The sequence below is a fragment of the Mastigoproctus giganteus genome, chromosome 2 (assembly GCF_048544385.1).
Source record: "Mastigoproctus giganteus isolate SK-2022 chromosome 2, ASM4854438v1, whole genome shotgun sequence".
Lineage (NCBI taxonomy): Eukaryota > Metazoa > Arthropoda > Arachnida > Uropygi > Thelyphonidae > Mastigoproctus > Mastigoproctus giganteus.
In genome coordinates this window covers 29196840-29210880 of record NC_143576.1, presented here as the reverse complement: position 1 = coordinate 29210880, position 14041 = coordinate 29196840, and the positions used below count along the sequence as shown (strand labels likewise).

Below are 14041 nucleotides of genomic sequence, written 5' to 3'. Positions count from 1 at the left end.
TTGGATAAACAAAGAATTATAGCCCAAATGGCTTCTAGTTATTAAGATAACAATTACAAATGAGATAAATGTGCAAAGATAGCTCATCTCTTAATTCTGCTTATTTATATTCTGTATGGAAGGTTGAAACTAGGAAAAGAAAGGAAAATTGAGAGATTGGAAAGCATGATAAAGTACCATCTCCATGAAATATATATCATAAGAAAATGTTTCTCATCCAGTTGTAGTAGTAGGAGGGGGGGGACCTTAAATAAAAACAGTGAGAGAGCATGTCTTTGAGGTTATCATTGTCATTGCCATATGAAGATGTGCACTGGAAGAACAAGGATTTTTAAAGGCTTGATCATGAGCAGTCACATGATCCAGAGAGCCTGCATTGTGTTGATCACCAGTGACTTTAATTTTGCCTAAGTGCCACATTGCAAGGAAAGTTCAACAGGGGAAGTCTGGTGTTCATTGTGTGTGACTGCCCTGATTTATATTTGGCTATGGCCAGCACTTCCATAGTCATTATTTATAGTTATTATTTAGCTTATAGCTCCAAATTTTAGCTTTGAAAAAATTAACAAAAATTTAGCTGTTTTAGTATCATCTAATCGGAACACATCTGTGTTGTACTGGGTGTGCATTAAAATATCAGTGAGTGTAGTTTCTCCTATGATAGGTACTTCACATAGGCAATACTTTTTCATGCTTTTTCATCTATCAGTTTTCCTTTCTATTCTTAGCTTGACTTTTGATATGATATTTAAATAAGCAGAATTAAGAGTTAAATTATCTTTGTAAAGAAATTGTCTCATTTGTGATAATTGAACCAAACAATAAATAAATAAAAAATGGAAAAGTAAGTACTTTTAAGTGGGTTTGCTATGTACCTCTTGTTTGGAGGGGTTTGGGTTTGGGTTCAGGTTCTGTGGAGATTGGAGAAATTCTTAATGCATTTTCATTTGGAAGTGTAATTAGCTGAAGTCAGATGGAGGGAGTAGAGTGTCACCTATGAGTTGTTATTCCAGGTTCTTCAGCATGCATATTGGCCCACAACCCCCACATTTATACAGACATAACACACAGTAAGAACTGTCTTTTGATACACTGAAGAAAAAGCCTCCAAAGAGTTAATCAAGAAACATTCCATTATTGCATCACAATTGAAAGGCAAATCTGCATTAAAACTCTACTGGATTTTTATTTCTAAATATTGTTAGGTATGTGTGTGAAAACTATTATAATTTAAAATAAAAAACAAAATATTGATATATTTTACTTCTTAAATATTCAAAATAATGTGATATAGAGAAGTAAGATTTTTCAGATATTTTGAGGATTGAAACAGACAGATAGAGAAAATAATTTGCTTTAGCTCAAAAGTAAAATCAAATCAAATAATTAGTAGACATATGTTTTAATATCAGTTCAAAAATAAAAAAAACAGGAGGAATCATTGTTGAAATTACATTATCTACATAAATCATTGAAGAAAAGTTTTTTCCAAGAAAAGAGTGCTTCAAATTCTCTGTATAATTTGAAGCAGAGACCAAAATGACAGAATGCCTTTTAGGTATTAATTTTCTATATCTTTATCTTCTTGTTTTAACATTATTAGCAATGCAACAAATTTGAAATATCATGTAGTGAAGTTGGAATTTAAATTTTTTTTTTTCTTGTAGGTGAGCTTAACCATATTGCACCACTGATATCCAATTTTTTTTTGGCTGCTTATTGTCTAATTAATTTATCCTGTTTTCATGCATCTCTAGTGAAATCTCCAGGTTAGTAAAGTACAGTAGTAATTGATTTGAACTGAATTGATGACTTGGTCATTTAGAATACGTAATATTTTAAATGACCAAGATTTTGCCCAGAACTTTTTTGGAGTTCTCTTTTTATTTTTTTATTTTATGGATGTCATTTAAGAGTATGTTTAATAATATTAAATTGAAAATAGTTAGAAAAAATAGTAAAATCAGATTAAAAGTAATCTTTAACTGTTTTTGAATTTGAACTATTTTAAGATTTTGTTTTGTATATTGATCTTGTATTAGTCATTTATAAATATATCCTTGGAATACAGGATGATCGTCTTCCTTATGAGAGATGAATAAATTAATTTATGCCATTAATTTATTGATGATGTGGTCATTTAGAATATGTAATATTTTAAATGACCATTAATTAATTTATATCTATTCTTGGTTTTTGCAAAAATCAAGAACAGAAACGATAGGGTTCCCATTAGACAGAACATTTAACCTTCTAATAGGAATCCCGTTATACTAGATAGACACCAAAAACAGAAATAATTAAAGTTAAGTATTTGTTAGAATTATGTTATTGAACTTCAGTATTTCTCTAGTATGATATTCTTTCAATTTGCATGATTAATTAATTATAAATTAAGAGTATAGTTGTAAAAAATATATATTTATGCCACCATCCCTGTGTATAAAGTGTTTTGGATGTCTACCCCCCCCTTCATTTTTTTTTAAACCTTTAGTTTTGGCTCAGTTTGCATCATGATTTCTGGCAATCTTCAGAAAATTATTATATTTTTATTTTTGTGCACTCTGCAATCAACCAAAATGTGCTTTGTAATTGACTAGTTGATCATGATCAGAGATAGCAAAATGTCAGAGATTATAAGGCCTGCTGGGAGTTCTCATAGAACAAGTAAATATGTGGGCTGTGTTAGAATAACTGAGAATGAAAAAGGTGCATGTATATTTGAATGTATATTAATGCCAGGAGCAAAGTAAATGAATTTGAAATGCTGTTCAAGTCGTCAAATGCTGTGGGGATATCAGAGACATGGTGTCCCTTTGATATAAGGGATGCATGGGAATTACAATATATACAGAAAAGAGAGACAAGATCAGGTTAATTATAAGACAGTGCATCCAATTGACATGAGTGGTTAGTGCAGTGTTCAGTCAGTTTAGTGTGAAACAAAAATGAGAATAGGAGTTATAGGCCTAATGACTGTGATGAGTGTAATGAACAACTATAAAGGGAAATGGGGGGGGGGCAGAAATCAGAATGCCTTATGGGGGATTTTAACTTCCTGGATATTAACTCATATTTGTGAGTTGGTCACCTGCAGAGAAGCAAGACCTTTGTGGATTTATTGGATGATTGTTTTCTACAACAGCATGATATCAACAAGTGAAATCAATATTCTTGATCTGATTATCAGCAGTGATTCTTCATTCATTAAGAATCTGCATATAAAGGAATCACTGTGTAGAAGTAATCACAGTGTATTCATGTGAGATTTAATTAAAGATATAACTATCTTCTCCGGGGCAAAAGGAAGGGCTTTTGCCTTTGTAAAGGTGAATGCAAGGGTTTTCAAATCTATTTGTTCTTGATAACATCATCACTTGGTCCCACTGATGTTACGAAGAGCAAATTCTAAATGGGAAGCATTCAGAGAAGTAACTAGGCTTTTCATACTAGCTAAAAGATACTGTTCAAAGTATCTTTTAGTAATACTGTTCACTTAAATGGATGTCATGCAAAGTGATGAGACTCATGGTAGAGGAAAAAATGCACGGGGTCCTTAAGCAGATTACAAGGAGTCTGACAAAGAATGGAAAGAAAAATAGTAAAGACTTCTTGATTTATGTAAACACTACAAAGAAAGTAATGAGTCACAATGGTCTGCTACATATGTACGGTTGCTGATTCTGCTCAGGTTGCTGACAAATTTAATAGATATTTGTATAAACGTTTGCGCATGAAAAATTGTTTAGGGATGTGTTTGTCAGAAGTATATCAAATTTTAACAGGGAACTAAATGATTTTATAACCATTTAGAGAGGAAAGCAGAAGAGAGATGAAGCTAAACATAAATAAGGCACCTGGGATGGATAGGATCCATCCAGTTATATTAAGAGAGGCACCAAAAAGAGGTCAGTAAACCTTGACTGGAGATGTGTGAATGCCTCCCCATTTCATAAAAGAGGGATTTGATTTGATTGGGTTTTAATGGCACAAATCATAAAGGTGGGATCAAGGCATAAAGGAAGTAAATGAAATAAATAAAGAAATGTCCTTTAATTCTAAGGACAGTTGAGGCCAGAACAGTTTGTCATGGTACCTGTTTTTCTGCAACTGACATAATACAGCAAGTAACAATAGGCTGTGCCCTTTTGCAATGTGTAAATTTGTGTCCTTGCATGTTATCTCAGGACTGCACTCAGTAATTACAGACCTGTAGCTTGATTTCTGTTCCAGGGAAAATAATGGAGTCGCTGATGAAAGAAATAATACAGGATTACAATGATGTGGCAGTAATGAATTTGTTGAGGTGCAGTCTTGTATGACCAGTCTGAATACTATGAAGCAGTAACAAAACAACTGGATGCAAAAAATATTTTTTACATCATATACTTAGATTTCAGAAAAGCTTTTAATACTGTTCCTTATGAAAGAATGCTATTCAAAGCTGAGCACTGTGGCATTATGGGCAAGTTACCATTATGGATAAAGGGAGGGATAATTGAGCGGAAGAAGACAGAGTGGTTATCGATAGACACTGCTGTTCTTGGACAAATATTATTAGTGGAATTCCCCAAGCATTCAGTGCTAGGACCATTGTCTTTATTATTTATTAATGAGAATGATGATGTCATACCAGGCTTAATGTATGCAGATGATACTATGGTTGGCAATGTGGTTAATGACAGTAATCAGGGTGTGCTACTGCAACAAGATCTAAATAAATTAGGCAGTCTGAGAAGTGGAAATTGAATATTAACGTTAAAAAATTCAAGATACTACAGATAGGTCACAGTAATGCCAGAATGACATAGTAAGTGTGTGGTACCACACTGAGAGTAGTGGAAAAATACCTGGGGGTAATTTGCAGTGAGTCATTGAAGTTCTCTGAACAGAGCAGATACAGTGTTAGTACAGCTCATGAGGTTTTTAGCATTAGCAGCAGCAAATAATGCAAGAAAGCAAGCTTATACAGCATCAGCCAAAAAAAAATTCCCATTTCGCCTATTCTTCATTCCCTCCAATAGTTTGTCTAGTTCTTCAAGGAAGACTAGCCAATAATATACAGAAATTTTGCAAGTGGTGATAAGGAGCTGATTATTCCATTGTATGAGGCAGTGGTTAAGTACACAGCTTAAGTACAAACTGCTTAATGTTGATGAAATCCTTTTTAAGGAAGAACTAGAAAAATTATTAACAGGGTCGGACAAGTTGATGTGGGAAGTGTGTTTTTTTTTTTCTCTCTGATACTATATAAACTTGCCTTCTTGCATCATTAGTACTAATACTAATATGCCATCTCTGCACTACCATCTTATAGAAGATTTTCTACTAATTTATTTGTAATTGTAGATTATTGTGGTGTCAGACATTCTACTTCAGGTAGAATGTCTGAAAGACATAATCCTCATAATAAATAATCATTTTATTTATTATTATTATTAAATAATAATAATAATAATAATAAATAAAATGATTAACTGCTTTTGATTATAGATTGTCATACAACTATTATTTTCTAAGACCTGTTGCCACCTTCCCCTTTTCAGAATTTAAGGAGCATTTTTTGCACTAAGGTTTCACATGAAAGAAGCGATATATGCTCTGAGAGACAATTGCAGAGAAAAGGACAGTGATTTATGCATTTTAAATGGATTTGAGCACCGTGGCGAAAAGAGTGCATTGCAGTTTGAGAGAACTGTGTTGAAAATTGAAATTTTTTGAAGCACCTCATATATACTCACAGGTTGATTGCAATGCGTGCATTGTTTATAAAAATAATGAACTAATTCCAGTTCTACTTCATGGCTCAAAATATAACAATTTTGCTTTCTAATTATGCAAAAAAAAAAAAAAAAAAAAAAGTAACATGTAAGTTCCATTTCATTTAAAAAGGAACTGATCAGGTCCTTATGTTTTAGTTTTTCCATTTTACAGGGAAATTAGCATTAGTAGTGCACCTATTTGCTCCCTCCAGTAGTTTTAGTTATTCCTTTAATTTATTTAAACTATGAACTTCCACAACAACAGATGGAAATTTGTTCCAGCAATCAACCATCTGTTGGCTAAAGGCAACATTCTGCACATCTCTTCTCAAGCTGTCCTCAGTTTGAATGTGTGTGTGTGTGTGTGTGTGTGTGTGTGTAGCCTGAGCAAGAGGAAGAATCCTATCAGCATTGAGTTTGCCCAGTCCATTCAAAGCCTTAAATACCTCAATCAGATCACATCATAGGTTTCTGTTTACTTTGTCCACAAAATTGGTTCATTGTCTCTACCATCCCTTTCCCAGGGTCAAAAATCGGGAGGGAGGAGAGTTATATCCGGTTTTATTCCTTATTTCAACCTGAAGTACAAAAAGGTGATATATTTGGGAAAGTGTTTAAACCATAAGGTGTTATAGCCATTGAAAAAAATGTGTGGCACTTCACAGGATTGAACACTGGACCAGAAGAAAAGAGAACTAAAAGCAGGATAGTACTGTAAGTGAGAGTATTATAACAAGAGTTTACTGTATGTTTCTTTTTGTGAGGGATAAGGGACTATGAATGAATGAATGAATGTATATAAATGTGTATATTTATTTCGGTTCAGTATCAACGAATTTTCAGTATATGTACAGATTCTCATGAAATTATACAGAGATATGCTGTAAACTGTGTTTACAAATAATATTAGCCAATTAGCCATTTTCATATTTATGATAGCTTTGAAAATTAGCATAACCTTTAGGTGATATCTGAAGAAATTCTCTGCAGTTTAATTAAAGAAATTGAAACTGAATTAAGTAATATGTATATTTGAACCTCAAAGGATTTAAATCGGGGATCCATCAAGATTTTCCACATCAATGCCAGAGCTTGCACTTGATCATCAGGAAATACAGTGGCAATCCCCAAGGCAGAATGTGCTTGCCCCCACAGGAACTAGTTGTTGTTGGTGACTCTACTGTCAGTGAAATGAGAAATATATTGTACAAAAAGGATAGGTGGAATAGGACCAGGGTATATTTGCTAGAGACAAAAGTTGATGTTGTAGAGCAGATACCATCTTTTAAGGGCACAAAAGGTGATAGTCACTAATGACATTAAGAATAGGAGATCTGCAGACCTACTTAACAATTACAGGCCAATGTTAAAAAAATCTTATAACATTAGCTTACTTCAGAAACAGGCATATTGGGAAGGAAAAAAATAAAATAAATAATAATAATAAAACAACAGTGTTTAATGCATAAATCAACACAAATTGCCAAATCCATGTACATTGAATAGCAGACATCATGCATAACCTTTTGTTTTGTTTTGAGTTTAAAATAAAATTGGTGCACATTTGTTTCAGAAACAATAATGCCTAAACTGAAGGGAAAAATCAACTTTCTGATTGAGAGAAAAAAGTAGTTATCAATTGTAGTCCACTGTTAATACCAAATTCAATCTATTGCCAAAAAAAAAAAAATTCAGAAGACAGCCTACCTAAAACTGAAAAATAAGTGAGATGATCCCTGGTACCATTTAGCTGAAACAAAATATATATGTTTAAATGTTTTTACAATTAGACGGGAGGAAAAATACTTTTTGTCATCCTTATCTGTAGTAAAACAATTCTGAAACTCACTGAAACAAACTTGCATCCTACTTATAGTCCATTGTTGACTTAATGCACAGAATTAAAAGAGGGAGTGGGGAGGAGAGCAATAACCTAACTTCATTGAAAGTTTGACTTAAGTCCCTTGCCAAATGTTACTGTATAAGTTAAAACATGTTAGGATCAATCAGTTTTAAGTCCATAGATAGTGCACAGGGTAATTACAGGAGAGGTGTAAAGGATTGTGATTAAGGCTCACTTCAGGTTTGGCTCTTCAGAAATAGTTCCTTTGGAATCAGTGCTGTGACTCTCTTTGTTTCAGATATTTTTAAGTGGTACTGGTTCCGGGATGTGCATTGTTAAAGTTTTGCAAATGACAAAATTGGGAGGATGGTAAATGACCAGCATGAAGTAGCACTCCTTCAAAATTACTTCAATAGACTTGACCAAAGGTCAGAAAGTGGCAGCTTTAATTTTAGTGTTGCAAAAGTAGGTTTTGCACTTGGTTTAAGAAGCCAAAAATAATTTACATATGTGGGATGGGTGTAAATTAAAAACAGTAGAGAAGGAAAGAAATGAGGAGGATATGAACCAGATAGACAAGAAGTATCTCTACAGTGCAGGTGTCAATGAGGGCCCTATTAAAAGCATTTTCGAGACTGGACACTATCTGAGTATGTATTCAGATGTGGTGGCCACACCTAAAGAAAGACACTAGGCTTATGTGAGACATCTAGCTTATATCTCCTCAACTCTCAACAGTGCCTGGTGAGGGTGGCTAAAGGATGCCCATATGAAGAGACTTCAAATACAACAGACTTTCGATTTACCAGGATCAGATTAACTGGGACACTTCAAGACTCCAAATAAAAAAATAAAAAAATCAACCAGAAATGATAAAATTCAAGTAATAACTGAAATAGGTATAAATAGATGTTCTGCAAGTCATAAATAAGCAACAAGAAGTGGCGTTATAAGTTGTTATTAGGAGATTAGTTTGCCTAATATCTTGCAACCCCCATTGTCTTCACACCATTGCTCGAAGAAAAGAAAAAAAAAGAGAGACCAAATGTTTATAGTTTGTTTAAGTGCATCATGTTGATTGTTGTGTTCTGTCACACCGCAAGAAGACAAATTTTGTTTCGTTATTTATGTCGGAATTTTTTTTTTATACTAATTTTTTTTTTTTAAGAAATCACAAATGATTGGCAACGCAAGAGTTTGTGCTTTCAATTAAACAAAAACTTGAAATTATTCAAAAATTTGAAAATGGTGCATCCCTTAAATCTCTAAAGAACCATTATAATGTTGGTGACCAAACCATACGCGTCATTGTAAAAAATAAAGGGAAGCATCGTATTGGACACGCGAATAGTGCATGGTAAGTTTTTTTCGTTTTTTTTATCTATCGCCATACGTAGGTTGATGAACATTTTTCAATACAGTAAGTCCCCAACTTACGTAGTTCAGACTTGCGTTACATTATTTATATTTTTTTTATATGACTGAAGATTTCAGTGAAGGGGATACATTTCACTATAATAACTTAAAAACCCCCACAATTCCAGCTATTGTTATTATTGCAAATGCAATAAGATAGGGTTTATTACCTGTTTATAATGAATTGTACTAACAGAAAAGCCCAGTAACCCAGAAAGTCCAAATTGATTTTATTGTTTTATGGCAGTGACCTCCAGAAATGTGTTTTAGTAAAATGTGAGCTCACGTGGGTGATAATAGTGAGTTTTCGCCTTAACCCTGCGAAGTTCTTTTCAGAAAATTTAATTTTGACTGTTATCATGGTGCCGCCTAAGAGAATAAATGACAGCAGTACTGGTAAATCTATCAAGAAAAGGAAAGCAATCGAGTTGGATCAGAATATTAAAATAATAAGGATGTATGAAAATGGCCAAACATTAACAAGTATCGCGTGGAATTCAGATTTGTCAGTGGCAACAGTGAACACAATAATAAAGTAGAAAGACAGAATACAAGAAGCAGTGAAGCGATCGACACCAATGAGGTCAACTATAATAACCAAGGCTACGAAATACAAATCAGTTTTTACAGTACAATAACATGCATTTTTTCTTCCTTTTATGTTTTCTTTTCTTATGTACCACTCCGGCTACTTCAACACTGTACCCAGATAAAGTTTTTAATTGAACTAATTAAAAATATGTAACTATTTTCTTTATTCTTCTGAGGATATTATGTGGTTTTTGTAATTTTGGCATATCAGGGATATGGTAGCAATATTTTTTTTAGTCATTCCCGAGTTACGTAAAACTCGATTTACGTTAGAAGTCCTGGAACGTATCTCTTACATATGTCGGGAACTTACTGTATTTTTGGATTAACCAGGATTTTTTTTTTTAGCATCTGTCCTGGAAAATCGAGAGTCTACTGTATATGGGCTACAGAGTTTGGTAATTAAAGCTCTGTAACTTTGTTTTACCTTATAGGAGATGGGACTGAAGTTTATAATGTTATGAAAGAAGACAATAAAATGAAGATTAAATTTTCAGTTGTAAATGACACTAGAACCAGGGGCCATGAATTCAAGAGGACTTTACAGTTGTCATGTGCCCCCTCGGTGCAACATATGCCTGGCTTTCCTTACAGCATATGGCTAACCAAATGGAGTAAATTGGCTAGATGGCCAATACTAAATGGAGTTAGCATTGTTTTTAGATTAATCTAGAAATTTTTCTAAAAGATAATCATCAAAAGAACATCAAAACAAAGAACCATGGGTATGCATAGTATTATAGTTGTATGCCACTTCATTTTCTTGGCATTAGCATTAGTAGAGACATATGATGCAAGAAAGCAAGCTTATTCACTCCAAAAGTCTGCCAGCTTCCACAAACTACAAACATCCACAAAGAATATTTTGTGGATGTTTGTAGTTTGTGAGGTAAGGACAAGGGAGCTCAAAGCTTAATGACCACAAATGTATGTGTTATGCAGCCAGCATGTGTTTGTTATCTGAGTTACTCATTTCTGCTCCACATGCAGGAGAGAGGTCTGATTATCATGAATTAGTATTAGCAATGGCCACATGGTGCAAGGAAACCTATGGATTATGCTGCATCAGCCAAAACAAAGAATAAAATAATAAGAAGAAAATTAAAAAAATAATTAATTAATAAAAGAAAAGGAAATAGACAACATTTGTTTCCCTCCTCCTGTAGATAACTATCCAGCTGACCTTCGAATTTCCCCAAACTGTCAGCCTTTACCATCCATGTAGGTAACTTATTCCAGTAATTTATAGCTCTCTGGCTAAAATAAAACTTCCTGCAATCCAGTCTAAACATTCCCCCTCATAACTTGCATTTATGGCCCCTAGTTCTAGAATAATTTATAACCGTGAAAATTTCGTCCTCATTCATTTTACTCATGCCGCTCAGAGCCTTAAACGCTTTAATTAAGTCTCCTCTAAGGTGCCTAGTTTCCAAGCTGTGCAACCCATATATTCAGTCTTTTCTCATATCGATGTCCTTTTGCTGATCTCACCAGGCTAGTTACCCATCTTTGGACCCTTTCGAGAAGCTCAATGTCTTTCTTTATCTATGGTCACATATTTTAATAATAATATTTCGAAATACTAATAATTATCAAAAAAAAATGTATACAAGGAAGTGAGTTTAATTATGATATCGGTTTGCTACCACCTCTTCAACCCATGTACTCCAGGCTAAATCGCATATGAATGGCATACTAGATCACCACATTGATACTTTTTTTTGTTGTCGTTACCACTACGCATACCTCTCTATGCAAAGCCCGCCAAAATAGTGTTCCATGGTCTGTTTAATTATTAGTCTATGCCAGTATATTAATAACCAAAAAAAATTATGCTAAATATTATAATGATACAGAAGTGGTGTATGCTACAAATATGCAAAATTTATTTATTTTATTTTTTTAATTATTAATTGCAATTTTTAACGGAACGCAGTTTGAGAAACGCTGCCTTACACTATGCTTATTAAAGCATAGCTGCCATTTTTCTGACCATCCCTGAAGTCTATCTAGGTCACTCTGAAGAAGCTGTGCTTGGCGGTGAACATTAACTACTCTACCAATCTTCACATCATCTGCAAATTTAGACATCATGCCCTCTATCCCTTCATTGATGTCATTTATGAAAATCAAAAACAATAGTGGTCCTAATACTGATCCTTGGGGAACCCCACTTCTTACATGAACTCAATCTGAGGAATAATCATTTATCACAACCCTCTCCCTCCTGCCCTGAAGCCATCCTGCTATCCCTCTAAGGATTTTCCCTGTGATTCCAACCTGTTCCAGCTTATAAAGTAACTGCTCATGTGGGACTTAGTCAAATGCTTTGCCGTAATCCATATCAACAATGATGAAATTGTTCCCTAAATCCAGCTCATGAGTGACCCTGTCAAAATAGCTAACCAGATTTGTTAAACATGATTTTCCATTAACAAAACCATGCTGATAGTCTTTCAGAATTCCATTTCTATCTAAATGATCCTGAATTCCACCCTTGATCATTGCCTCCATGATTTTCTCTACTACTGAAGTTAGACTAACTAGTCTGTAATTTCGCTCTTAGAACTGCCCTTATGTATTGGAGATACATTTGGCACTTTTCTAATCCAATGGAATCTCTCCTGAGTCCAGTGATGCTCTCATGATTAGCCTCAAAGGTTCAATGCACTTACTTGCTTGAAATGTTTGGGTATATCTTCCCTTCCCCCAAGGCATGATCTGGCCTGTAGGCCATATATTGGATACGACCGTTTCATATCATCTTAAGAATAGTTCATTAATTTAAGTATAGGGGTATGCCACATAAAGTAGTGTCTGTTTATGTTGGAATTTTCATTTTCTGTTTATATTATTTGGAAAATATTTGTCTAATGTAAATAAGATTTGGGTGTGTAGTATTATTTTGAAAAGAAAAAAAAAAAAAAAAAAATATATATATATATATACACATACACAGTATTACTGCTGGACACAATATTGTGCATTGTCATTACTGCGTAAAATTTCTTAATACGAAAAACCAAAAATAGTGACATTAGTCTGCAACTCTAATGTTGATTGTTTCTTTTTTTCTTTCTCTCTTTTTTTTTTTAATAGGTTTTCGTCCTGCTTTTAAATATTACAACATGTGGCTGAGCTTTGCGGGATTTTTGCTTTGCTTGATAGTGATGTTTATAATGAATTGGATAACAGCTTTAGCCACATTTGCAGTTACTCTAATATTATATCTTTGTATATATCACAGAAAACCAGGTAAGTATTCTGTAGAATTAAATATATGCTATGATGAATTTCAATATTATTATCACCATCAAGATAATATATTTGTAAGATGGATATTTATATTATTATTAAAATTTTAACTAGATTAGTAAAATAATGAAAACCTATAACAGTTCTATTTAAAGAAATGACTAGAAGTAGTGAGAAAAGACATACAGCCACTCCCTGACTTATGTAAGGGTTGCATTCCACAGAACCCTACTTAAGTCAGAATTTCCCTAAATGCTCATGCAGCACTCGCAAATTTGATTTGAAGCAAAAAAGGAATGTTCGACAAACATATAAATAGAATTATTTATTCGTTTTTTTTTTTTTTTTATCTCATGCACAGAAAAATTACAAAAATTTCAAAATTATAAAATTGCATAAAGAGAGGAGACAGGCATAATGTCAGCAAGTTTTTCCTTTCGAGCATCGTTGCCAGAAATTACTCTCCAGCTGATAAGCACGGCGCTGCAGAAGTTAAGGGCTGTGGAGATTTAGAAGAGGTCTTTTCCAACACATCACAAAATTTCTCTGCAGCTGCATAATTGGCACTGGCGACTTCACCACATACTTTTAATTGTTTGGAAACCAGTGCAATGCTTGAACCTATTAAACCACCCATTGCTTGCCACAAACTTGGCTTCACTGTACTTATCCTTAATGGTTCACCTTTTGGTTTTCCGTACTTATCCTTAATATCTAGATAAATAATTTTTGCTTGAATGGACATTAGACTCGGGGGCACGTTCTTCTAAATCTGATTTTCCATCCATATTATTAATACCTTTTCCATCTTCGATATAGCACCTGAAAGCTGTTTTGTGATTGCTGTTGATTTTAAATGCGTTGATCCTTTAACATGTTCTTTTATACACATACAGTCCCTTAAAATAGTATTCGCTGTTGAAACAGCGAGATCTAATTCCATGCAATAGATGACAAACTTTGTCCTGCTTTGTACTTCTTAATTAATCATCTTCATTCCTAAATCAATTTTGTTTCATTTCCTAGCACTGCCAGCACTTGCACTTTCCATTGGTCCCTTTCCCTTCACCATTGTATTAAATAAATAGGAATGAAGAGAAGATTCTGAAAATTTATTTATGTTTTTTATGCGATTGAAGATTTCAGTGAAGGGAAACTCATTTCACCATAATAC

The 14041-nt window shown here is 33.7% G+C and overlaps 1 protein-coding gene across 1 annotated transcript in view; it reads left to right on the top strand.

Annotated features, from left to right (window-relative positions):
• LOC150089240 (solute carrier family 12 member 2-like) overlaps window positions 1-14041 on the top strand; it is a 253122-nt gene that overhangs the window by 106362 nt on the left and 132719 nt on the right. Inside the window, exons 11-12 of the mRNA XM_090389918.1 lie at window positions 1668-1769; window positions 12712-12867. Coding sequence (XP_090246044.1) covers window positions 1668-1769; window positions 12712-12867 — 258 coding nt within the window. The remainder of the gene's footprint in view (window positions 1-1667; window positions 1770-12711; window positions 12868-14041) is intronic.